Source organism: Halyomorpha halys, unplaced genomic scaffold (assembly GCF_000696795.3).
Source record: "Halyomorpha halys isolate HHAL.00 unplaced genomic scaffold, Hhal_1.1 Scaffold111.1, whole genome shotgun sequence".
NCBI lineage: Eukaryota > Metazoa > Arthropoda > Insecta > Hemiptera > Pentatomidae > Halyomorpha > Halyomorpha halys.
The window spans coordinates 102,125-127,035 of NW_027109684.1; the positions used below are offsets into that span (position 1 = coordinate 102,125).

Below are 24,911 nucleotides of genomic sequence, written 5' to 3' on the forward strand. Positions count from 1 at the left end.
GGCTCTGCCTAGACGGTTAATGGTTCCCAGAGGGTACATTCCCTCTGTTATCTATATGTCTTTGTACATTACTTGCCTAGGTCCGGCGGTACCTTTGGCATGCCGACAAAAGGAATTATTTTAAGTTAAAAAACTCCAGCTGGGGCCTCTCATACATATCATTATATATGCCACCCCCTGACTCCACCTTAGATCAAAGGCCCTTAATCTGGCTCTAATAAGGGGTAATATTAACTTATATATGCCACCCCCCGACTCCGCCTGAGATCTGTTGATCTCCGGTGGGTTTCAGGTATATTCCCGAGAATACAATAATTTTAGGCCACATAATTATCTTTGAATTGAAAAAAAAATTCTATAGATCAATAGCAATTGTCATTCCAATCATTTTTGTTATTTAAAATGATAATTGCTATTGATTGATGAAATTTTAGTTAAATATTAATGCGGATTAATAATAAATATGGGATAAAAATATTTTTGTGGTCTTCACAATATTATTAAGGTGACTATTTATGTAATGATATATAAATGAAAATAATTTGTGATTCAATCAAGAATGAAAACTCCTATTTCAGGTAAATGAAGTTTTGGAGGAATATAAGTATTTGAAGATGGGGAACCCGAAACGTTGAACAAGCAATTATACAATATTGATAATATTATAAAAGTATTTTATTTGTCACCTCAACATTTTATTCAAAAGAGCAACCAAATTTCTAAGAAAGAAAATCTAGAATAGTTTTAATTTCATGTCTTTCTTTATCAACAGAAGCATTTTACACCTCTGGAGGATTGGCTGATTTATTATTATATATGTATATATACTTTGATTTTATTAATTTATTTCGAATTCATCTCATCAGCACTGCCGACTAAATCAGAGTGCCTAAAGCCAATTGAAGCCGAGCGAGCTCTGAAGATCATTTCTTACATCACATTCCGGACTATAAAGGTTTACTTCCTAAGGATTTTAATGGAAATAGATGATATTTTTCCCGAACGCTACTTATAGATGAACAAGTTAATACTCATTCCCAACTGGTTAGGAATCGTAGTCACTGTTTAATTATGTTTTATTATTTTATCAGAGCTGATTCATAATATAATGTTAGATGAACCATTAAGGACTGTATGAGATGTGTTGTACAAGAATTGAATATCAAATTTTCTTTTGTGTTTTTTGGTTCTATGTGATTAAAGTTAACGGATGTAGCCTTAACTCAAGTTACCTTAACTTGTTCTACCGGAAGATATCGTCGGGACCATCCAAGGTAAATGTAATGAAAACATGTTTATTATCAACAAACTATTTATTGTATAAAGGAGGGAGGTTATCGCCCTATTTTAACTATGGCAAGATGGTCAATTTTTCATTACGTGGGATCGCCATTAAATAAAAGTCAATCCAACAGTCCGAATTCGAACAGACGCAGCTGCAATTCCGAGGTTGTAAAAGGCCTCAACTCCCTCGGCTACAGAAGATCCAACAAAGTGTAAACTCTTTTAGTGTTGTAGTTTGCACTTGGTCAAGATGGTTTGTATAATACTGCCTATTACTTCTTAACCTCCAGCATAATCACTAATAGTCCCTACCATGAAATAAAAAGTATTAGTGCTAATACTTCGTAGTTTATATGATTGTATATTTGGATTTAGTTATATGTAGTTTAAACAATAGTATTTATGGACCAATACTATTAGCTTTCTTTATAAAACAGGCCCCAAGACATAGCTATCTCAATTCCTGTTATTTTGCTTGCGTTTCTATTCTGAAAGAATAGGGAAAGCATCTCTCACCTCAATATCTCTAAAGATAAAAGGCGGTTGATAAAATAAACAACTCATGACGTAGACTATGGAGACTCAGAGAAAAATCATTCCAGGGTATGAACAAAATTATTATTAGGCGGTATGATCAATGAGAAAGTATTGTTTGCGATCAATGATAACATGAGCTGGTTCTACCCGGAATCGGAGGAAGGTCCACCCCAGAATTGTCATTGGGAGAAAATGAATATTGAGTTTAAACTAGACTCACTAGTAACCACAAATCCTGAGTAACTGTGTATATTTTTACTAGTTATATAATACTATATTATAACTAGTAAATATTTTTTAATCTTTTGCCAAATAAAAATCTTATTAATACTTATTAACTTAAATTGAGTAATAAACTGATGATTAAAATTATATAATTGTCAATTGTAATTACATTTATTATTAAATTTAAAAAAATGGATTAAGCTTTATTCATTTATTGTATAACTCATAGAAGTTGTATAGAGCCCTAATTTTCTTTCATTCTCTTCTTGTGGCGATTCTATTATCTTTTAATAATATTTGCCAAAAATGATGGATTTTTCTTGTTACAATAAAAAAAACGACATTTATCAACCAAAATTTATTTTATTTTTTTTTTGCAACAAATTTTACATACTTCATTATGATTTCTAATTGATTCCAATTTTCTTCGATTTTTTCTATTGTCCAATTCCACGGATAAAGGGCGTAAAATGTAGTAGAAGAGGCATATTGCCTGTATTTGGAAAATACGGAATCTCGATGGATTCGTTCTGGACACAGACGATAATCATCGAAAATCTGGTTGAGGAAATCTTAATTTTTTTCCCGAAATCTGTCAATTGTTCAATTTACTGAAATACAGCCCTATTATAACCTCCAACTACTTTAAAAAAGACTCGCCGAATATCAATGAGTAATTTGAACAAAAAAAAAATTTATTGTTTCAGGCGGTCTCTCAAATCAGGCGATACCGATACTACTGGTCGATAAAATAACTGCTGGTCTATATTATAACTGCTGGTCTATATTATAACTACTGGTCTATACTATAACTGCTGGTCTATACTATAACTACTGGTCTGTACTACAACTACTGGTCTGCACTATAACTGTTGGTCTATACTATAACTACTGGTCTGTACTATAACTACTGGTCTGCACTATAACTGTTGGTCTATACTATAACTGCTGGAAGTGATATATTAGAAAGGTGAGAGGTGAGAATATTCCTTAAGGGATTTTCCTCCTTTAAAGGCAATGTGTAACAATATAAATAATCGAAGAGTCATTCTAACTCTATTGTTGGAAATGTATATTGCACTTTTATTTCACCTTCTTTAAATCTTTCCTCCTTTGTATACCTTCTTTCATTAGTAGCTATAGCTAATACCTGTAGGATTGGTTACTCCTTTACGACTGTATGCACATATCTTATGAAGACGAGTTTCAGTTCCTGCAAGGACCCTCAGCAAATACATACAGGACTTGCAATCCCCTTCAAGACCATAGGTGAATACCTTATGGAGTGGAGTTTCCATCCTGTGAGGATTTACATCAAATATACAAAAACTCCCCATACTTCCTGCCAAAACACCAGCAGACCTATCATAATTGAACATGCATTATCAAGTCCTTCCGAAGTAGAGTGCCTCAGCTCTTGAATTGGTACCAAGAAATCATACACTGCACCTTCACTAAACTATTCTGTTGGAAAAGCTTCAATACTTTCACCCCATAGTTTTTTTTTACCATTAATTTATTAGTTTTTGTTGCCTTAATATTCTCACAAACAGGGGTTTACAGCTTGATTTACAGCGCTAACTGCCTGTTATGATGTGGTATGAGTAAAGATCCATTGGTGTTTTAACAACTTAAAATTTATTAAAAATTACTCTATTATAACTAATTATTAACAAGTGCAATTAAATAAATACCTGAATAATAACATATATGTATACAATTATTTTTGTCACCTTCCATGGCCCCCTTGGATTGAGGACCCCCAGAGACTGCAGACTAGCCTACTTTGATCAACCCTCAGGATAAAGTATACAAAATGAAATGTAAGAAAATAAAAAGTTTTATGATAGGGGAAAACATTATCGATAAAATTGTCAAGAAAAATATGGATTCTTTTTTTTTTAGATATTAATAAAATATCGTACATACAACATGAAGTCTGATAAATCTTAAAAGGTTACAAATATTACTAAATACAGGTGCAGTGAAAAAATGGACAAGTTTCTCTATGATCCTAAAACTTACAGAATAGTTGATAAAAATTATTTAAGAATATGACCAACAAGAATTACAAGTGTGGACCAAAATTTAATAGCGATGAATTTATAGATAAGGCAACAACATCTAAACTAATTTTCAATGTTTCACATGGCCAAATAATATATGGATAAATTATGCTACAAAAAAATGATAAGTCTTGCAGAAAGACCTAAAGTGAATAATACAAAAGGGCCTTCCTAAAACTATAGAAATTGTCCAAGCCATTTTTAAATAATTGTAAATTAACATCCCATATTGTATAAAAAAATATATTTGTAGCAAGAGATAAAATTGTGGAATTAAAAAGTATTATTGATAATGAAAGACATGAGACTTTTGATATTGGTCCAGTATTACAGCCCTCAGCTTTTCTTTTACCTCTATATAAATTAAATAAAACATTATTTATCATAACCATGATGAATCAGTAACTCAGTTCATAGCCCATGATATATCTATCATAACATCACAATGCAAAATATCACTTTCATGGCAGGAAAGTAGTAAATAAAAAAAAAAAAAGAATGAAATGAATTCAAATGTTTTCAATTAATAAAAACTTTCATTAGATTACACAAATATTTAGTATTTGAATGAATCTGTTGCAGCTTGCTAATATTTTCAAGTAAAACATCTAGGAGTTGCTACTACAGCCCACCCTGTCGCGACCTACTGGCTAATTCTTGAATCTCAATCGAATGAATGACTGTCTGATGCTAATGTGCTTGTGTATAATTTCATGTTATGTTCTGCAATATCCCTCCTTACCCTTAGTCTCCTTGATTATTCTGCCACTATCTTGGAAATTACTACTATGTAATTATTTTGCTATTTCTCATTTGGGTCTTGTTCCATTTAAATGGAAGATTTGAAACAAACTATATTCATAAGGCTACTTAGTAATGCTGGCGCCCCACCTCTGGTAGCTGAGGGGAGGGTAGATAAAGGGACATGGGGGACAAGAAAAAATAAGCATGAAAGCATGAGTAATTCACCTTCCTTCTATACCTGATTCGCACCATCACATTCCATCATTGTCATAAATCTACAATTTTCATACCCCCAATCAAAATTCATTAACCTTAACCCTAAATATTCTGTTTCGGCAACCCTTTGCACCCTGTAGTTACAACAGACTTAGTATTTTCATATTCTCTACTATTGTGTACTATTTAATCATCAAAGTGCATTCATTATGTTAATATATGTTCGTAATCAATGAATCAATGGAATTGATCATAGCATGACAAAGTTAATGTTGCAGGATCTGCATTAAAAAGAACTGTACTATTACAAACCCCATGATTGATTCTGAATCATTATTGATTAATTAAGGATAATTCAAGGAGAAACGTAATTGTAGACAAACTTATAATGAAGATGTAAAATATTTCCAACATATGAATTGATCATATATTTGAGGGGAAAAAAACAACAACAATGTTAGGTTCAAGAACTAATAACTTAGTCATCGCACTTCAACACAATAAATTCAATTTTCAAATTGTAAAGAATTAACCAATTTAAAAAAATATTTCAAATAAGAAAGCTAAAGTAAAATCTATGAACAAAACTTGGAAATTCAATTTCAAAAGGTTTCAATTGTACGTTCATCTTCAACTTTAAGAGAATAACAATATATTGTCTTTTGAAAATAGTGTTTGATTTGCTTAGCTACTACAGCCTTTACAGATCTTTATCAGCCTAACTTATAACAACCCTTATTCCCTACTTGCCAACTGAGTACTTCAATTTTGTATTTGTAGTTCTTCCAAAGTATGAATGTTTAGTCTTACCCAGTATAGTAAGGAAATATTCTACTTAAGCTGGTTCTATAGAAGAAAGTCCTAAAAATATGTTAGATCATTTATGCAATATGAAATGCTTTGGTGAGTGAGGTCAGCAAAAAAAACACCAATTAGTAAAATGTATTTTTTATTACTTGTCCAGAATTTCAGCTCAAGTTGTAAATCATCATTACTGCAGTGGATTTTAGGTCAGTATAAAATAAATTGTACTTATTAATATTATCTTCACAGACCATACCCAATGAGATTTTTCTTGATAAAACTTAAAAAAACAAGCTTGTTTTTGTGTTTAATAATGGAACTCTTAACTTTCAGTTATGATTCATTTAAATGTTTAACATTGTTTTGTCCTTTACTTAGGGATTTTAGTATCATCAACAACCAGGCAATGGTTGACTTCAAATTGTTAACTTTCAGAATACTCCAGGCATCAGTAGCAATCCATATCTTTTATCATAAATTATTTATATGGAAGCTTTTATGAGATTGGATCACATTCCACCCTGGTCACATGACCTATCTATCTCAGGCAATTTATTTTACCGAACAGTATTACCCCAGGTCTGTCATATATTTCATACAACTCCTAATTTGTACATTTATGTCACTCACTTCCAACTGACAGTCTTTTTAATTTTTTATTCCGCTAATGATGTGGTCTTTCTCCATGGATTTAGAAAATTCTAGGGCTGATGCATATGGTAGAACTAGTCAAAAAGATTAGGAAAGTTCAAATCATGAAAAGCTGGGTGGTTTAGAAAATCATGGACAAAACTTATATAAATTTTACTAATTTATTGATTTAAACCCTCACATCACAACAATGTAATGAATGCACTTGTAATATTGCAATTTGTATTAAAAATTGAATGTTCAATATTATCTGCTCAACTTACATTATAAAAGGCACTGTAGGGAGTTATAAGTTTTAACATATAATTGACAGATGTTTCGTAAATCCATCAAGAACTTCAAATATTTATGCTGTTATTTATAGACATCTCATTTTTATAGTTTCACATAGATTACAGTAGTAAACCTATACTTGCTCAAGGAATAAAGAAATCCTAACAAATCTTACCAGATTTACAGTGAGCATTACAGTGAGGATCTGACATTTTTTAAACTTTATTTAGATTAAATATTAATAAATTAAATAAAATGAAACATAACATATATTCCTTGACTACAGAGTAAATATGACCCATGATTTACACATACAATATTAGTAATTCTGAAATTACGCCGAATCATTTTGTGCAATTACTAATGATTGATATCATTTATAATCTATGTAATCAAATTTCAAACTAAATAATAGAGAAATTTACTGGCGATTTAACATAATAAATCTAAATACACACTACTATTTTACAGTTGTAGACTGGTGAGGGTTATCGGAGTAACTCAGTTACCTTCAGGATTCGATGAAGGTAAGTGATTGGTATGACCATAAAACAGCCAATTTCTCTATTGTGCCTATGAGAAATAGGACAAAAAACAGTTCCTTTGTCTTATCGTGAATTTTACATTGTTGATAATTTTTTTTTAGTTTCATCTTTGCAATTCTCGTCACCTGGTTATGTTGGTTGTTGAGATGGTCTAGAGGGGGTTTCTTTTGTTCTTTCTCCATATAAAGCCTACAAATTATAAATTTAACACAATTAGATAAGATTTATATAATCTGCTGTATTTCATGTACCTAAGTATTCAATGATTTTGTATTTTTATTTTTTCTAAATTAAAATAATGAAAAAATTTATGATGCAGTAGTTTGATGTAAGAAAACAAATTCCGGTGCACTGTATGCTTCACAGATCTTTCATTTACTACCTTAATTTATAGATATTCACTATGGAAATACTCTCCGACAATAATTTTCCGAAAGAATTTTTTATTTAACAAAATGACTAACTCAAAATTCAGAAATGTATTTTTGATAATTTTCACATAACAAAATTTTGACATTTTTCTTTTTAAAAAGTATGGCACAAATAGAAAAATTTATTAAAATTTTTATTCTGCTCTAAATCATTTATTCAATGCTAAATTGTTACAGAATAAATATTGAAAATGATTTTATAGTGTCAGCTAGGCAATCAAATGAAAGACTCACATATAGATTAAGTGAAATTATTAAACTGATCTGTTGATAACTATTGAGACTAGAAAACATTGATCAGACTAGCAAAACAGAATTATTTATTTGTCATTTAAGCCATGTCAGACTATTTCAATGAAAAAGGGCCTATTGAGACCATTTATTGTACTTTGATTTACCAAGTTGTTTTGAAGAAAACTTTAAAAAGTGATTTAGAGGAATACGAGGTGTTCCTCAGGGATCCTTACTTTCACCAACCCTTTTCTCCATTTATATAAACGATCTTCCTGATTCCATTCACCATGCACAATACCACCTATATGCAGGCAATCTCCAAATCTATCTGTCCTTCCATCTCTTCAAGATACTTGAGGCCATCCAAAAGATACAAGAAGATATTGAAAGCATTAATGCATGGGCGTCTAACATTGATTTGAAGCTGAATGCCTAACAAATGAAGGCCATTCTCATTGGTTCTAAGCGTCTCCTTCATTCCCTCCCTTACTGTCCTCTACTCTTCCTTAACAACCAACCGATTCACTTTTATCCTACAATAAAAAACCTTGGTGTCACCTTTGACCAACACCTCTCCTGGAATAACCACATTTCCCAAATCACTCGCAAATCCATAACTGTACTCGAACAATTCCTAAGATTCCGTAATTCCATTCCTCAGAACACCTGTCAGCTCCTAGTATCCTCTCTTGTCTTCCCCCACTTCGACTACGGATCCTTGGTGTATGGAGGGCTATCTGCAGGACTAGAGTTGAGACTGAAGATACTCATGAATTGCTTTGTAAGATTTATCTTTGGGTTCCCTAGGCGCTCTCAAGTCTCCCGCTGGTATACCCAGTTGAAGTGGCTCTATCGAACCTCCCGAAGGCAATATCTCCTTACTCTTCATTCATCTATCCACTCATTAAATACCAGATCCCAACCGATTGATTTATATATGCCCTCCTATAGAACAGCCTTCTTTAGCAAATCCTTCGTCATACGTGCAACCTCCTGCTGGAATTCTCTTCCCATTTCCACTAATTGTATAACCAAACCTCCACATCATTGTAATCAAATAAATAAGCATATATTCATTAACATTATAAACAGTAGTAAAGCCAATATACCAATGTAATTTCATTCTACTGTCTGAAAAATTTTAAATGCTTGCCAGATAAAAATCTTAATATATGAACCATGTATTTATTGTCAGGGGACATATGTCCCAGAATAAAATTATTTTTTCATTTCATTTCATTAAAGGAAGATAGTCTGGGTGGCGGTCAATGAATGTATCAAAATAGTAAAAGAAAACTATTTATTTATTTATGCTAAGTGGGGCGAAACGTTGATTAACAATAAATAGTTTTCTTTTACTATTTTGATTCCTTTATTGACCGCCACCCAGACTATCTTCCTCCAATATAAAAAGTGAATAATAAATTTTATCAAGTGACACTTCTGCCTGGTCAGTTTTAATACAGAAGCTGCTGTAACATTCCAGCCACATCAATACTCCTATACCTGCCCTAAATATTTAATTTCAGTTTCCGACAACTTTTGTTTCGAGCTAGGAGGCTGTTCACATACAGGCCATTTAGCAATACTAGGCTATTTGAAGTCAAAAGACTTCAAAATTTCCATCAAAAGTTCAAAATTTTCTAAGCAAAATCAATAATATATGGTCAAATCACTACTATTTTTTTCATTTTTGGTAGAAAATTCATACCTGGATTCCAGTAATATCGTCATCATCGAGTTCAAAATCTTGTTGATATCTGTAATTAGCTGTTATCGAGGCTGATTTTTTGTGTGAATGAGACAGACCAAGAGAATGGCCAAGTGCAAGTGCCACTACTTGAAACAAGTTTATTCCTCCTACCATAGGAACAAAATTCTTATTTGTAACTATGCTACAATGAAAATTATTATTTAAAAAACAATTGAGAAGCTTTCATTTAAAAATCAATACATTCACTCTTGGAAAATGGTTATTTAATGGCTATTATGGAAACATATATTGATAAGTTAAAATTTTATTTAAAATATTGATTTCTAACAACTAGTTTGACAGGGGGAATTTTAAATTGTGAAATAAACTGAATAAGGTTTTTTTTTACAAAACGAAAGTCTACAAAAAAAAAAAAACCTTTTTAAGGAAGTTATATTAACTTCTGATATAAAGTTACTTAATTACTAACCAGTGACAAATTTTAATCAAACTCTGTTTATGATATTTTCAAATTTGAAATTTCTCAATTTTATGTTATACAACCAAAAATAAAAAAGTTAAAGTGTAAACGTAGTGGACTAGAGATTTAATTTAAGAGGTTTGGTTGGGATGTGGTCAGTAAAGAAATATGAACAGCAATAATAGAAGCTTTATTTTCTATAGTTTATCAACATGCCAAATTTGATAAAAATTTATATGTTTCACTTGTCACTGTATTGCTTTTACTGAATGTGGTCAGCAATAATTCAATTTTTGAAATGAAACTACTATGGATATTTTAAACTAAGAATCTATTGGAAGATCATTGATTGATCGTGTGTAGTATCTAAAAGGATAATGGTCCGGGTGCAGTAAAAAAAAAAAAAAGCTTAAATTTGAATTAAAATATTTAATTTAGTTTCGCCCAATGTTGTAGGGGTTCATCAGGGCTAAAAAAGATACAAGTACTAAAACAAGGTAACAAAGTAATGAGATAGATATCATGAAATAAAAATAAACTAAGGTGTTGCTAATTATTATTTTAAATATGTCAAAATTTATATTAGAGTGAACAAAGTAAATTAAAGAAAATAGAAATAAAATGAACAGTAAAAAAGTATAACTAAACAAGAATTACAAAAAGCTATTAGACAAATGATGTAAACGGATAATAATAAAAAATAAAAATCAGATAAAAAAAATATATATAAAAATATGGTAGAAACTAAAAGATAGAAAAAAATTGAATAAGAATCAAAGTCAAGAATAAAGGAAAGTAAAGAACAAAATAGGACACCAACCATACTGGATGCAGGTAATCACAAAAATGAAGATGAAGACAGATGAGAAGACAAACATGATAGAAAAGTGAGGAGGATTCGCAGTTATTTTAGTGTTTGTATCTTTTTGAGCCTTGATGATGTCCTGCAATGTGGGATGAAACATTGGCTCACAGTAAATAATTTAATTACAATTTGAGTTGTTTTTAAACAAACCATCTTCCTTTTAAACAAATCTATTAATTAAAAATTATACTGACATAGGAAATGTTTAACTACTTCTGACATGCTGATGCTGTATTTAGTATTTCCTTACTTAAAACCCTCACCTCTGTAACTATTGATGAATCATCAAAATGTACAATGCTATGTTGGTCTGAATGTTGAGAGGCGTGTGTGAGAATGTCACCAGGTTCATCACCATGCTCTCCACCCTCAAGTCTAATCTCAATGTTGACCAGACCTGTGTACAGATTTTAAGAATAATGGTTAATGAATTAATGGGCACATGATGAATTATTAAAACAACTCGATCTAAGAATTATCATGTCTTTATCTCAATAATTTGAGTGTAAAGATACATATTTTGACTCTTAGAAGTGATCCATTTTGAAAAACAAGGAGTCAACAAAAAATGAATTTAATGTAGAACTGATATATCTCTATTTCGATCCTTAATTTTTTTTTTACTACAATCTTGAAAGATATGATTTAAAAACGAAAGTGGTTTTGAAACACCAAAGGAGGTAAGTCAGCAGATGTAGATGTTAAAAGACAGGTTTTAAGAAATTTGCAATTGGATATCAATACCAGTGTTCAGTTCACTGGTAAGTTTTTTGATTTGTGATGTTTTAAGATAGAGGGAAATTTTAATTAAGTGAAAGTTCCAAGGGGGACCATATACTAACATAAAAATCAGGGGAATAATGAAAATAAAAGGAGATAAATTATCAATTAAATTCTTAATTTATTAAAAAATATTTAATTAAGATTGTACAATAGTAACAAACTTAATTCATATTTAATATACATAAAGGATAAAATAGAAAAACAAGGTGTGATTTACAAAATAAACTCTGAAGATTGTAACTAAATATACATAAGGTTCAAATATAAAGAAACTCAGAACTAGATTTGTGCAACATGAGAATAACTGCAATAATTCTACAAACACAAATGTGACTGCTTTGGAAAAGCATTATGAAAGATCACAATTTTTATATTAAAAATGTTGGAATATTGAATAGAGAAGAAATAAAAAAAAAAAAAAAAAAAAAAAAGGAAGTTATTTATTTAATAAAAATAACAAAAACATTGTTAATTATAAAACTAAAAAAAAAAAAAAAAGAACATAAAATATGCAAAATAAATTGCTGTTATAATACCCTCCAATTTACAATAGCCCTTAAAAAAAAAAAATCGGAAAGGGAAGATCTATAAGGAGGCAATACTATAACAACTGTAGTGGATAATCTTAAAATGCCACCAGACAATAGAAGATTTTATGTATAATATTTGTATGTATATAATTAGACTTAAGTTCACTTGTATATATGTTTATGTTAATAATAAAATAAATTAGGAGGTAAGAAAAAAAAAACTAGTGGAGGGGAGGATTAAAAGAGATTAAATGAGGGCCATTATTACGGTAATTTAATAAAATTACGAAAAATTATTCTAAAAGGATTAGGACAATGTATAATTAAAAATGGAAATAACTACTATAAATCTTATTAAAAAAATATATGCAATTTGTATTGATGGGGGAAGAGCCCCCTTCCCCCCAAAACGTAGATCAAATAAAAATAGGTGTGTAGTGAGAAAATATAGGAAGGATTGATAATAAATGCTAGGATTTTGGATAAAGAAAAAATAAAAAGTTAAAGGAAGCTATTCATTTAACAAAATATATCAAAAATTACAATTTTCATTTAATTACAAAATAAAAAAACAAGCTTACATGGAAAATAATGATTAACCTTCCAATTGGAAAATATGGCATACAGAATTATATATTTAATCACAAAAAATAATAAAATCGAAAATAATATGATATTTCTCTTATCAGTGATACAACCGTTCTTCCTCCAAAGATAAAACAATACGGAAAGTTCTGATAGTGAGTACTGCAGTTCTTCCTGCACAAAAAATAAAAACAATGAGGAAAGTTCTAATAGGAATAGAGAGGTAAGGATCACTGGAGTAGTCAGTTCGGATCCTCCTCAGTTCAGATCGCAGGATGGAAATCAGGAACGTCGTCTTCGTCTGGTTTCTGGGGGCAAGTTGCCTTATAATGGCACAGGGTCAGGCAAAAGCTATGGTGAGTCCTAGTTTAAAGATTTTTATATACTGAGACAATTATTGTAGGAGTTTTTAGACATTACGGAATTAATTAATTCCGTGACTGTGTGAAATTTTTGTTCCTGAATAATTGATCCGATTTAGATAAGATTTCGATCACGTCTTGCATTCTTTAATTGGATTCTTTTAACTTATCTGTTCATTGAAGTATTTCTTTAACTAACTTTTTGTTTTGTGTTTTCGTAAATCTATATATTTAGTTTTTTGTCTTATTTTTTATAAACTGATCTACTGCGGTGACTAGTCTTTGGTTTGAATTTACATAGCTGTCTAATCTTACCTCTCACTACTGTCATTACCTCCTGGTAGTGAATTTGTGTGTTTAATCTTATATAAGAAGAATGAAATATTTATGATTTTAAATTTAAAAATTAGGTTTTTAACTATTAATAAATAATGACCTGGGCAGAATAGCCTGCAAAAGTAACTCTAAATTAATGTGAGGAAGAAATTATAATTGAAGATGTCCTTGAGAATGGCTAAAATGGCCAAAACGTTGGACTGGTGAAAAATAAAAAGTGTTGAGACAAAAAAGGATACAAGTTTTTGATTTATTTAAAAAAAATATTGTTATATCATGTGAATATATGTTGTATATAAGTCCAATTATGGATTGATATATTAGTATGTAGCAAACTAATGTATTTGGGCAGTATGGCTAAGTAAAGCATTTCTCTCTATATATTAAATCAGTTTTCCCCTTCATTAAAGGATTCATCTCAAAAACTTAATTTATACTACATTATATGATATATGATAATTTGAAACATTGTTGAAGATGAATATAAATATTTAAATTTTAAGGGAAAATATATTTCTATAAAGCTGTAGTATCAAATAATTGTTAGGGTTTTTGTTCTGATACAAATTACAGAATTATCAAATATTCCATGAAAATCTTTATTATTATATTATTTTCAATAAAAGTTTTTGTAATAAGATCAATTGAATATTAATATTCATTTAAATGTACAGATTGACATTAACCTGACAAAATGTATGTTTCACCATTTATTTAAGAGGTAAAAAAAAAATTACTTTTAGGATATTTTTGAAACAGTTTTAAAATCGGAATCAAAGGAAAAAGTTTTATTACAAGTAAACTGAAGGAAATCTACAAGTTATTAAGGGATACAGTTTAAGATTATTTACAATTATTATTAAAAAACAATCTATTTACGTTAATATTACTTTAGTATTATTGTTATAAATAATTATTTAGAATATTGACTGATATAAGCCAACACAGAAGACCACCATCACTGAGTACCCATTCTATGGTCACTTATTTATCATCATATCATTTAGCTATTGTTTGTTGAAATAATTTCCTATTCAGTAGAATAGACTGTAATATATACTGTAATCATAATATAATATATAATCATAATATAATAATCATAATATAATATAATATACTGTAATCATTAAATTGACACAATATATTGCATTAATATCTTTATTTAATTAAAATACTTAATTAACGCTTTTAAGGTTTTAATGGAGGAATAAACTGTCAAAATCATGCTCTCATGTCTATTGAACCCATATTGATTAAAATTTAATACACCATTCATTTTAAATTCATAATATTAACATCACTAAAACTCTTTTGAAAAAGAAAAAAGAAAACGTAAAGGTAATTTTTGTAGGTAAAATTCTTTTTCAGATTAGCAGATCCGCTGGTTGCTGCCATTTAGAATTTGAGCAGTATTAAAATAAAAACTAGGCTAGGAAACCAAGACAAAACATGTGTCAAATTGAAGAGAATCTAAAATTCTAAGTTTTATAACTGTGAGAGATGACATGGAATGACCCAATCCTAAATTATTTCGCGGAAGCCCTGGAAATGGCTCGCGGATCATTTGGGGACTATTGCCTTAAACATTGTCTGTCCTACCCATAAAAGAATCTTTCTACCCATCGTTTTGGATTTCTCACTCAACATTCTACTCTTTTCAGTTAGGACTTCCTGTTTTTGACCATTGTATAATTTTAATTTTAATTATGAAGTAAACGTTGGAGGATATTACCCAAATGGTATGATGATGGTTGTAATTAACGGAGGGGACTGTATTTAATGGATTTTAAATAAATGAAGAATGGTGATATAGGTAAATCAGCCTCTATTCTTAATTCCATTTATACACATGGTTATGTGGGGGTTGTACAAAAGGTTGTACAATAGAGTTAGTATTTAATTACGATTGTGGATTGGGGTTATACTCCAATGAAATAATAATATAGTGTGGGTACGTGATGGTTAATTTGCTTGAAGCCTTGTTCTTCAATGATGTTATCTTTCATCTTGCCTTCCATCCCTCTGCTTGAGTAGGGTATTGTTTATTTACTCGTGGTGCATTGCTGATCTTAACCAAAAAACGATGTGGCTCTTGGGACGCTGTTCACTCTTCTCTCTTGTAGGAACCAAGATGGCTACCGAAGCACACTACTCCTTATATCTGCCAATAGATGGCATCATGAATTTTATCCAGATGTGAGGGGGGAGGGGTGTCTTCCCAGTACTGTTTCTGGAGTTGCACAGGCTTTTGACAGGGTACAGCGCGCCAGAATGCTCTTCAAACTTCAAGTCCACCAACCTACCTCCTACCTCTTAGACCGCTCCTTTCGCGTTCTAGAATTTTCCAACTGTTATTCTGCTAAGGAAGGGGGACACCGCACAAGGGAGTGTTTTGGGCTATATCCTAAACATTCTCTTTACTGCAGACATTCGTAACATTCACTGATGATATCGCCATCCTTTCATTAATCTCAGATCCTGATACAGCATCCGCAAACCTACAAAGTCACCTCTCTCATATTGAAGAATAATGTGGAATCCACATACTAGACAAGATCTTAACCGACGATTTGGACAATTATATGGACTGCCTAGTAGAAAATCACAGCTTTCAGTAGACAACAAATTACTACTTTACAAAACAATAATAAAATGTATTTTGACTTATGAACTACAGCTATGGGGCACAGCTTAAAACTCTATCATCAAACGCGTTCAATCCTTTTTGTCCAAAGATCTTCGAATAATAGTCAGTGCTCCTTACTATAACCATAACCAACAATACCCTACATCACTTCCAATTGTATTTGACCTTAAATCCAAATTCACCACATTCCATAAGAAACTTACTCATCACCCTAATCCCCAGCACAACTAACATTAAATATCCCTATCTAACATTAAATTTCTCTACAATCCTGCTCAAAGGCAGTAGCCCAAAGATCTATTATTAATAATTATATTGCGATTCTTGTAATGACCAGATTCTTCAGGCAAGCCCCGAGGCTAGCGCCCTTACTTATCCTCCAGTGGCTTTTAATACCAATGACGTGGTTGGGAGATAAGCACCGTGATCTTCCGATGGTCCACTCTTTTATGATTTTTTATATTATAACGAATAATTCATGTTTAAACATTACAAAAATAGCAAATAGGAAAATGTTTCATCCTATCTCTTTCAAAACAGTGTTTTCTGCCTCTGTTATTTTTGTAGCTGTACATAATTTAGTTGTTTTTTTTAGGTTTCTACAATTTACATCTTATCACTATTAAAACAGAGTACATTATATTGTATTTTTAGTATTTAGCTGTTCATTATGTGGTGTGTACGAGAATATATATTGAATATATTCATATTCTCATGTATTTATAATATGTATTTGTATTTATATATTTATATTCTATGTATTTGTATTAAGTACCTCTATCGGTTCCTGTGGGGAGCCGACTGAAAAAGTTGATTTAATTTTTAATTCAAACACTAGATACCATAGACCCCCTCACCATGGTATACCGGATATGAATATCCATTAATAATCATTGGATTTCTTTTTCAACTTACCAATTTACTATGCTATCATATGTGAGGTGGCATGCAGCGATTATTAATTATAAAGTAAAGTCTTTGTTACATATTTTATATCTACAATCATATATACATTTAGCAAGAATAGTATAATGAGAGAGCATGGTAGATCTGTTTACTAATACTTTAATTATTATATTATGAATTGAGAAGTGCCAGTTAAGATCTATGATATTTATACCGACACTAAGTTATTAATTCTGTTATTTCCATTCAAATCACAACAGAAAAGGTCTTACTTGTTATAATGCGCTTGTCAAGCTTGGCTGTAGTAGCCAAGCCGACCTTGGGCCCCGCGTCATGCCGACGGCCGCTGCTGAATCCCTGCGATGGGTGACTTCCTCCTCAGGCCTCCAACTGGTCAGCCGCTCTCTCTTCCTCCAAACTCTCCTCTTCCAGGACTGTCCTCCTCCCAGACTGTCTTCCACTCCGTTCCTCCTATCCTTTTTGCTTCTTCTCTCCCCTCTACCCAGAGTTTGTTAATAATTATACAGAATCTCAACTTAGAGCTGTAAGCAATATGTTACTTATCACGAATTATTTTGATTTATATGCTTATATTAATAATTTAAAATTTCTAAAAAATACAAATGTTTAATGATTAACCGAAATTTCTTCAGCGATAATATAGAATAATTTATTTTTTAAAGCTTATTTTGATGTGTGCTCGTCTCAAATTTATCTACAACTGCTTTAAAAATTCCTATAAGTTTTTATTACACCATTTTTTTTTTAACAAAATTTTCCACTATACACTTTACTTTATATACGTAACATTTAAAATAAAATCGAGAAGTCTATAATTATACTCGATTTTTTACACAAAGGTACTCTCATGATTTTCGGTAATAATAGGGAACATCTTTTCTTCGTTTTCATCACCAGTAAAGGGATATATTTTGTTTTATGTACTATTTTAGTTCAGCAAAATCAATAACAAAGAAAATAGTTATAATAAAATTATTTTCTATCTTTTATTGTGAATGTATGAAGTGCATCTGCAATTGAACGCCAGGTGCTACCTAACTTTCAAATACTTTAAGAGTTAATATTAGTGGACTGTGAATTGAAAACTAATTACAAATAAAATAAAATATTAATTGACAGACAAATCTTTTTAATAATTTAGACATTATTGCAGGGGGTTGCCGAAAGAAAACATTTTTGGTTAAAAGGGTGTAATGGATTTCCACTTAGGGTGTACTGAAATTGCAGCTATTGATGGTAATGATGATGAAGACGTAAAAGATATTGAAAGGGATTAACTTACTCTTATGATTCCTTCCCCTCCTTCTTCGCAGCCTTCTCTTCTATTGCCGGGGAGACACGTCTTAAATGCACTACTCGTACATGATAATTTTCATTGAAGAAGGTAAGAAAAGATTTGCCCAGAGAAACAAAAATGGCTCCTTCATGCCCTTTTCTTCTTGCGCTTTCCTCACGCCACTGCTAGCTAGATAGTCTAGTTTTTATTATCTTGGCCGTTTAAACGGGACAATAAATCTTCAATTATTTGAAACATTTATAATAATAATAAAAATATTTTAAAACCTATTTTTTTCCTAAGATTTGGAACCTGAGCAGGTCAGTTGGTAATGATACGCAGAACTCGTCGTTACCTTTTGTAATTTCATTTCAAAATAGCGGTTGATTTTATAAAAAAAATTGAACATCTTATATTGACTTTTTATGAAGATAAAGAAAAAATAATAAATAAACTCTCCCAAATCATTAAAAAATAAATGAAGTTTTATCTCTAACACAGGTGTACCGATTTATTCGCTATTTTATCTGGCAGGGTTTCAATAATAAAATTTATAAGGTGATTAAATTTCTTTCAAACTGAAAGAAAAAATCACTTAAAAGAAATTCATACTGGGGTTCTTAGAAAAACATTAGGTTTTTAGGATTTTATTCACAATTATATAAGTATTCTTCCAGTAATGTCAATTAGAAATATAATGAACGCAATTATAAAAACAATTCATAGTTTAATTTTATGAGTTCATCTGCATATCTTTTCCTGTAGGAAAAGTAAAAAATCACATATTCAAAGCATTAAAAATAATTTAAATATCACTTAAACGGGTCAATCGATCTATTCGGTTCTTAGTTTTTTTTTTTTTTAATTTCCTACTAACACAAAAAAATTATCTGAAAAGGAAATTTTGCCGATTATTTTATCATTGGAGAAGTTTGTCGGGGGGTGCGGTCAGCAAAGAACAACATAAATAAACAAAACCATATTTATTTATTTTATGCCGACGTTTCGACCTGAGTTTCAGGTCTTCATCAGGAGTTGTGGCGTAGAAGGTATGCTTGCAACTGACAACAGACAAAAACAGTTGCAAGCCTACCTTCTACGCCACAACCCCTGATGAAGACCTGAAACTCAGGTTGAAACGTCGGCATAAAATAAATAAATATGGTTTTGTTTATTTATGTTGTTCTTTTCTGACCGCACCCCCCGACAAACTTCTTCAATCATTAATCTACGGTCAATTATCTACACCTCGATTATTTTATCCTTTTCAAACTTCTGTAAAAAATATGGGGAAATAAAATACTGCTTCTCTTTTCTTAAGTTATACATTATAAAAACATGATGAGTATAAATAATGATGAAAAAAGAATAAAACTGAAGAAAAAGATTTAAAAAATGTGACATGTAGATGTTTTATCACTATGAGTAAAAATCTCCTAACCAATATACAGAACATTTGAAGATTTAATAGCCATAAATGATGAAAATAGCAATAATTTATTGTAGAAAATGATACAGATAGATCGTATCACACATTGCATGTTATATAACTACTTTTTGTGAATTATTGCAGATGTACCAATCCCGGATCGGCTACCTAAAACAAGCAGTAAGGAACTCTTCATTCGGACAGCTTCAGTTCCAGGACGCCTTAACCGATACCATTACGAAACTTCAGTCGTTCGCAGAACTCAATGTAACAGGTGAATACAAAACTTAATGTTCGTTCCTAGAAGCTGTTCCTTAATGTTCGTTCCTAGAAGCTGTTACTTAATGCTCGTTCCTTGAAGCTGTTCCTTAATGTTCGTTCCTTGAAGCTGTTCCTTAATGTTCGTTCCTAGAAGCTGTTCCTTAATGTTCGTTCCTAGAAGCTGTCTTAATGTTCGTTCCTAGAAGCTGTTACTTAATGTTCGTTCCTAGAAGCTGTTCCTTAATGTTCGTTCCTATGCGAGTTTTGACCATACCGCCGTCAGGGAGGGGCAGGTGGAGGAAACATAAGATCTTGGGCTTTCTGGAGTCTGTTAAGAATTGACTAAAAACATTTTCATTTAAATGAATTAATACTTGTTAGTCTAAAAATAAAAAAATCTTGTTATTAAAAGGTAATAGTAATTTATGTTTTCATTATAAACCTTAATCTATATTGTATTAATATTATTGTAAAGAAATAAAACACATGAACTATTAATATAGAAGAAGGCCCATCGGATTATCTTGTCCCGGGCCGGTTTATCTGAAAATCGTTTATTTAGCAAAAAATAATAACTTCTGTGGAAATTTTTTGAATCGGACTACATTGTAGATTTTTAGGTGTTTATACTATTATGATAGAATATAGAATATGAATTTTGTGTAAAAATTGATTTTTTATGTTTTTTAAATTCATATTCCATTTACAAGAATGCTATGTAAATAGGATTATGGATTCTTTATATTTCTGAGTAGATCACTATTAGTATAGATCTGTGTAAGCGATTTTATTTTAACAATTAGAAAAATTGTTTATTTTTCTAAATTCTATAGTTTATATTCCAGGTCTCTCGGTATTCGTTTTTCCCATGTTCTATAGATTCGTTTTTCCCAATATAAAGGTTTTCTCATAAGAATTTAAAAAAAAATCTTGTAAAAACAAAAAGAAGCTTTCTGCGAGATTAAGGTAAAAATTTTGGATGTGAAATAATTGTGATAGAAAGATGCAGTAAAATTAAAAATAAGGCTTTGAAAATGCACACTTATTTTATAATTCATTACGTTTAATACTGAGTTATTTACTTTTCAGAAGAACACGAAGATGAAACTCAGCCTACTATGAGTTTTCCAAAGTGTGGGGTGAAGGACAAAGATATCCCAACTGATAAAAGAAGCAAGCGGTTTGCATATCAAGGTATTTATTTAATTAAAAACATGACATATCCTTCAATTGGTGACATAATATACTATTATCAGTGCAATTCTGATAATATACCGTTCTAAGTCTGATTCCTAGGAAAAGGAAACCGAAGATAAATGGAAACCCCGTGGAACGAAAGCCCAAAGAATAAACTAAAAATTATTTTAAAAAGACCTTAAGCCCTGGGGTACCTCGTAGAGAGGAGGCATGCTAACACAAATGTTGAGTACATTTTTCTCATACTGGGACATTTATTAGTAATCAGTTATACTTTATCTATTACTATTATCAATAATAAACATAATAATAAATGAAAATTCAGAGATTAATTTTATAAATTCAATTATACAACATTTTCGATGAGATGTTGATAGTTGACCGTAGATTAATGATTGGAGAAGTTTGTCAGGGGTTGCGGTCAGCAAAAAACAACATAAATAAACAAAACCATATTAATTTAATTTATGCCGACGTTTCGACCTGAGTTTCAGGTCTTCATCAGGGCTATAGAACAAAAGAGATAACAACAACATTTAGAGTAACATATAATTGAAAAGGAATAGTATACAAACAAATTTAACAACAACATTTAGAGTAACATACAATTGAAAAGGAATAGTATACAAACAAATTTTGTTTGTATACTATTCCTACAAATAGTATACAAAATATAATATGTATACTATTTCTACAAAATATTCCTACAATACAAACAAATTTGTTTGTATACTATTCCTTTTCAATTGTATGTTACTCTAAATGTTGTTATCTCTTTTGTTCTATAGCCCGGATGAAGACCTGAAACTCAGGTCGAAACGTCGGCATAAATTAAATAAATATGGTTTTGTTTATTTATGTTGTTCTTTGCTGACCGTACCCCCCGACAAACTTCTCCAATCATACAACATTTTCCATTGGATTTAAGGTAATATATAATGAAATATTTTAATCCCTCTAGAACCAAAGAAATATTTTTTATATTCTTATTAAAAACGTAATATCACTTTATTATACATTATGTAATAAAAAATAGTGAAAACCATTAACTTACTATCTACACTAACTAAATTAGTGTCAATATGAAAATAAAAGATCTAACTATTTCTCAACCCATAGCATAGTAATTAAACTTAAAGTAAATAGGTCTCTCATAGATTATTATAGCTCGAATTGTATATAGTTGTAAATAAAACCTAATGTAAAATAGACTTTACTTTATAATTAGAATCCCTGCATGCCACCTCATTATCATAGCCTAATGAATTGGTAAACACGACAACGTTGAGGAAGAACTTCAATGATTAATTACCCACAATTACATCTAGCACAACATAGCGAGGGGATTTATGGTACCTAGTTCTTGAATTAAATATATCAAATACGTTTCTAAGTATTTTAAGTCAGTTCCCATCAGGAAATGATAGAGATATATAATATAAATATAATTACAAATATATATATGTAAATAAATAAAATGCAATCGTAGAATCCCAGGTCAGCCTCAAAACAGCTTGAACAGCCACGACATAGCAATTTATTTTAAGACCAAAATTAAGAGAATATTTTCAGGACGTCCTTTAGAGTAACCAATTTAAAATCATGCAGGTACCCACTGGACAATCAAACATCTTACTTATATGATTTCCAAATACCCCAGCCGCCTGTCCAAAAGTGAAACTGATTCGGAATTGTTGAAGGCTTTCAGTGTCTGGTCTGCTGTCTCACCCCTCACATTCACACAGAAGAGATCTGGTATGTATGCAGACGTAGTTCACCGGTATAAAAAATTAAATTAGAAACAACAGAAATAAATTTTAAATTAAGACAAATAAATAAATTGTGAAGATTTTTGCCAGTTTAAAACATTGAAAAGTTCAAAATAGGAAAGATTAGAGAATGCTTAATAACTTCATATTTTTAGTATATATTATTAAAATTAGAAGATTTGAGATGATAAAATATCATACAGCTCTAAAATTAAGACCTAATGTGATAATCTATAAGAATAAAAATGGAGTGTTCGTTTGTTACTGATGAAAGATCTCTTAATGTTCGATTTCGGCCCGGGAAGATTCTTAGCGATGGAAATCCTGGATTTATTCTGAGAATAAAAACAGTGATGAACGAAACTATTTACTGGCGCATAACTAAGAAAGTATACACTTCTCTTTACAAGGACATTATACATCATTCAATTTGTTTTTGTAATAGGAAAACATATTTCTAATTCCATTAAATGATTTATTATTCACAAAAAAGAAATATATAAATATAAAACTTGAAGAGGTTTTTTTTTTTTAATTATTAGTGGAAACTTGTTTAGATTCCCTACAAAAAAAAAAAAAGCATTGTAATCTAACTATTATGTTACCGTGTATTCCATCCACGTTTATTTAACTTTTTGTAGTAAAATGTTTGTTTGGTCTTTCAGATTTTTTTTCTTTAACATTGTGTGATATCTTCACGATTATACATCATTAACATGCTAGATGGTCATTGAAAAGATATTTAGTTAAAGATACACATAGATCTTTATTGAAGATATTAGCAATAAGGGAACAAACAATTTTAATATTGTGTTTTGATCTAAACTAGATGAAAACTGACGAAACGCCAGATATTTAATTTTTATTATTTATTGATATATTATAATTTGATATAATCAATTAAAACAATATTTCTTTATGTAATAATCTACAGGGATTATTTTCAATAATCTAAGTTTGATAATATTAAGTAAGAAATAAAATCGGAATAACGTTCTTTGAACGTTCCTTAGTAATCGTTATAAGGTCGCGGTCAAAATAATACGTAATTGATTACTATATTATATGTATTTTTTTATGTGTCTTGAGTATCAGTCAATACAAATAATACTAATTTGTAATAATACATCTTTTGGTGACGATTCGTAACTTTGTTGTATGCATATTCATGTCCTACAATGAGAAAAACCCAGCTTTTTAGAACATACATTCTCTTTAAATAATTTCCAGAACTACGAGTAAACAGTTCAATATCTGGCTAATAAATATTACAATCAAATTATGTTTTAATACAAGCATTACTTACAATTCACAACTGCAGTGAGTTCTACGCAATGATACTACAATCTCCATGATTAGGGAAGAACTGAATCGGTTTTGAAATGAAGGTAAAGTTTGTTTAGGTTTCCCCACATATACCGGTTTTTTTATTTCTCAGAAGGTAGTCTGTCTGTTGTATATATTTTGTCTGTTTCTATTATATGTTGTTAATTGTACCTTTATGTATTTATTAAGTTAGAATAACATGAATTTAAATTTTTTGTTTCTGATTTTTTTATTAATGGCTTGATTCTTATGTTTTTCTATTGTGATCATTTCTTTTAAATTTGGCTTGAAGTTGTTTTTTTCCCGAGGTATAATTTTTGGTGAATCGAATTCGAATTTATGTCATGAATTTATTACAAAGTTGTATTATTAACTGATGCTCAAGACCCACCAAAAAAATAAATACCTGCAACAGTTGAGAAAAAAGATATATA

At 30.4% G+C, this 24,911-nt stretch overlaps 1 protein-coding gene and 1 long non-coding RNA gene across 6 annotated transcripts in view; one reads left to right on the forward strand and one right to left on the reverse strand.

Annotated features, from left to right (window-relative positions):
• Positions 1-6,707: 6,707 nt before the first annotated feature.
• On the reverse strand, positions 6,708-17,643 carry LOC106677917 (uncharacterized). The gene is made up of 3 exons (XR_001342664.2): positions 17,471-17,643; positions 11,313-11,446; positions 6,708-7,534 (listed from the first exon to the last, which is right to left on the reverse strand). It is a non-coding gene; the product is annotated as an uncharacterized lncRNA (long non-coding RNA).
• Positions 13,153-24,911, forward strand: part of LOC106677916 (matrix metalloproteinase-19) — a 19,551-nt gene continuing 7,792 nt past the window's right edge. For 3 of the 5 annotated variants that reach the window (XM_014416133.2, XM_014416132.2, XM_014416135.2), the window contains exons 1-4: positions 13,153-13,303; positions 20,069-20,198; positions 21,275-21,379; positions 22,991-23,137. In XM_014416133.2, coding sequence (XP_014271619.1) covers positions 13,223-13,303; positions 20,069-20,198; positions 21,275-21,379; positions 22,991-23,137 — 463 coding nt within the window. In that variant the 5' untranslated portion in view covers positions 13,153-13,222. The remainder of the gene's footprint in view (positions 13,304-20,068; positions 20,199-21,274; positions 21,380-22,990; positions 23,138-24,911) is intronic. The other 2 variants (XM_014416134.2, XM_014416136.2) reach the window with 2 other exon arrangements.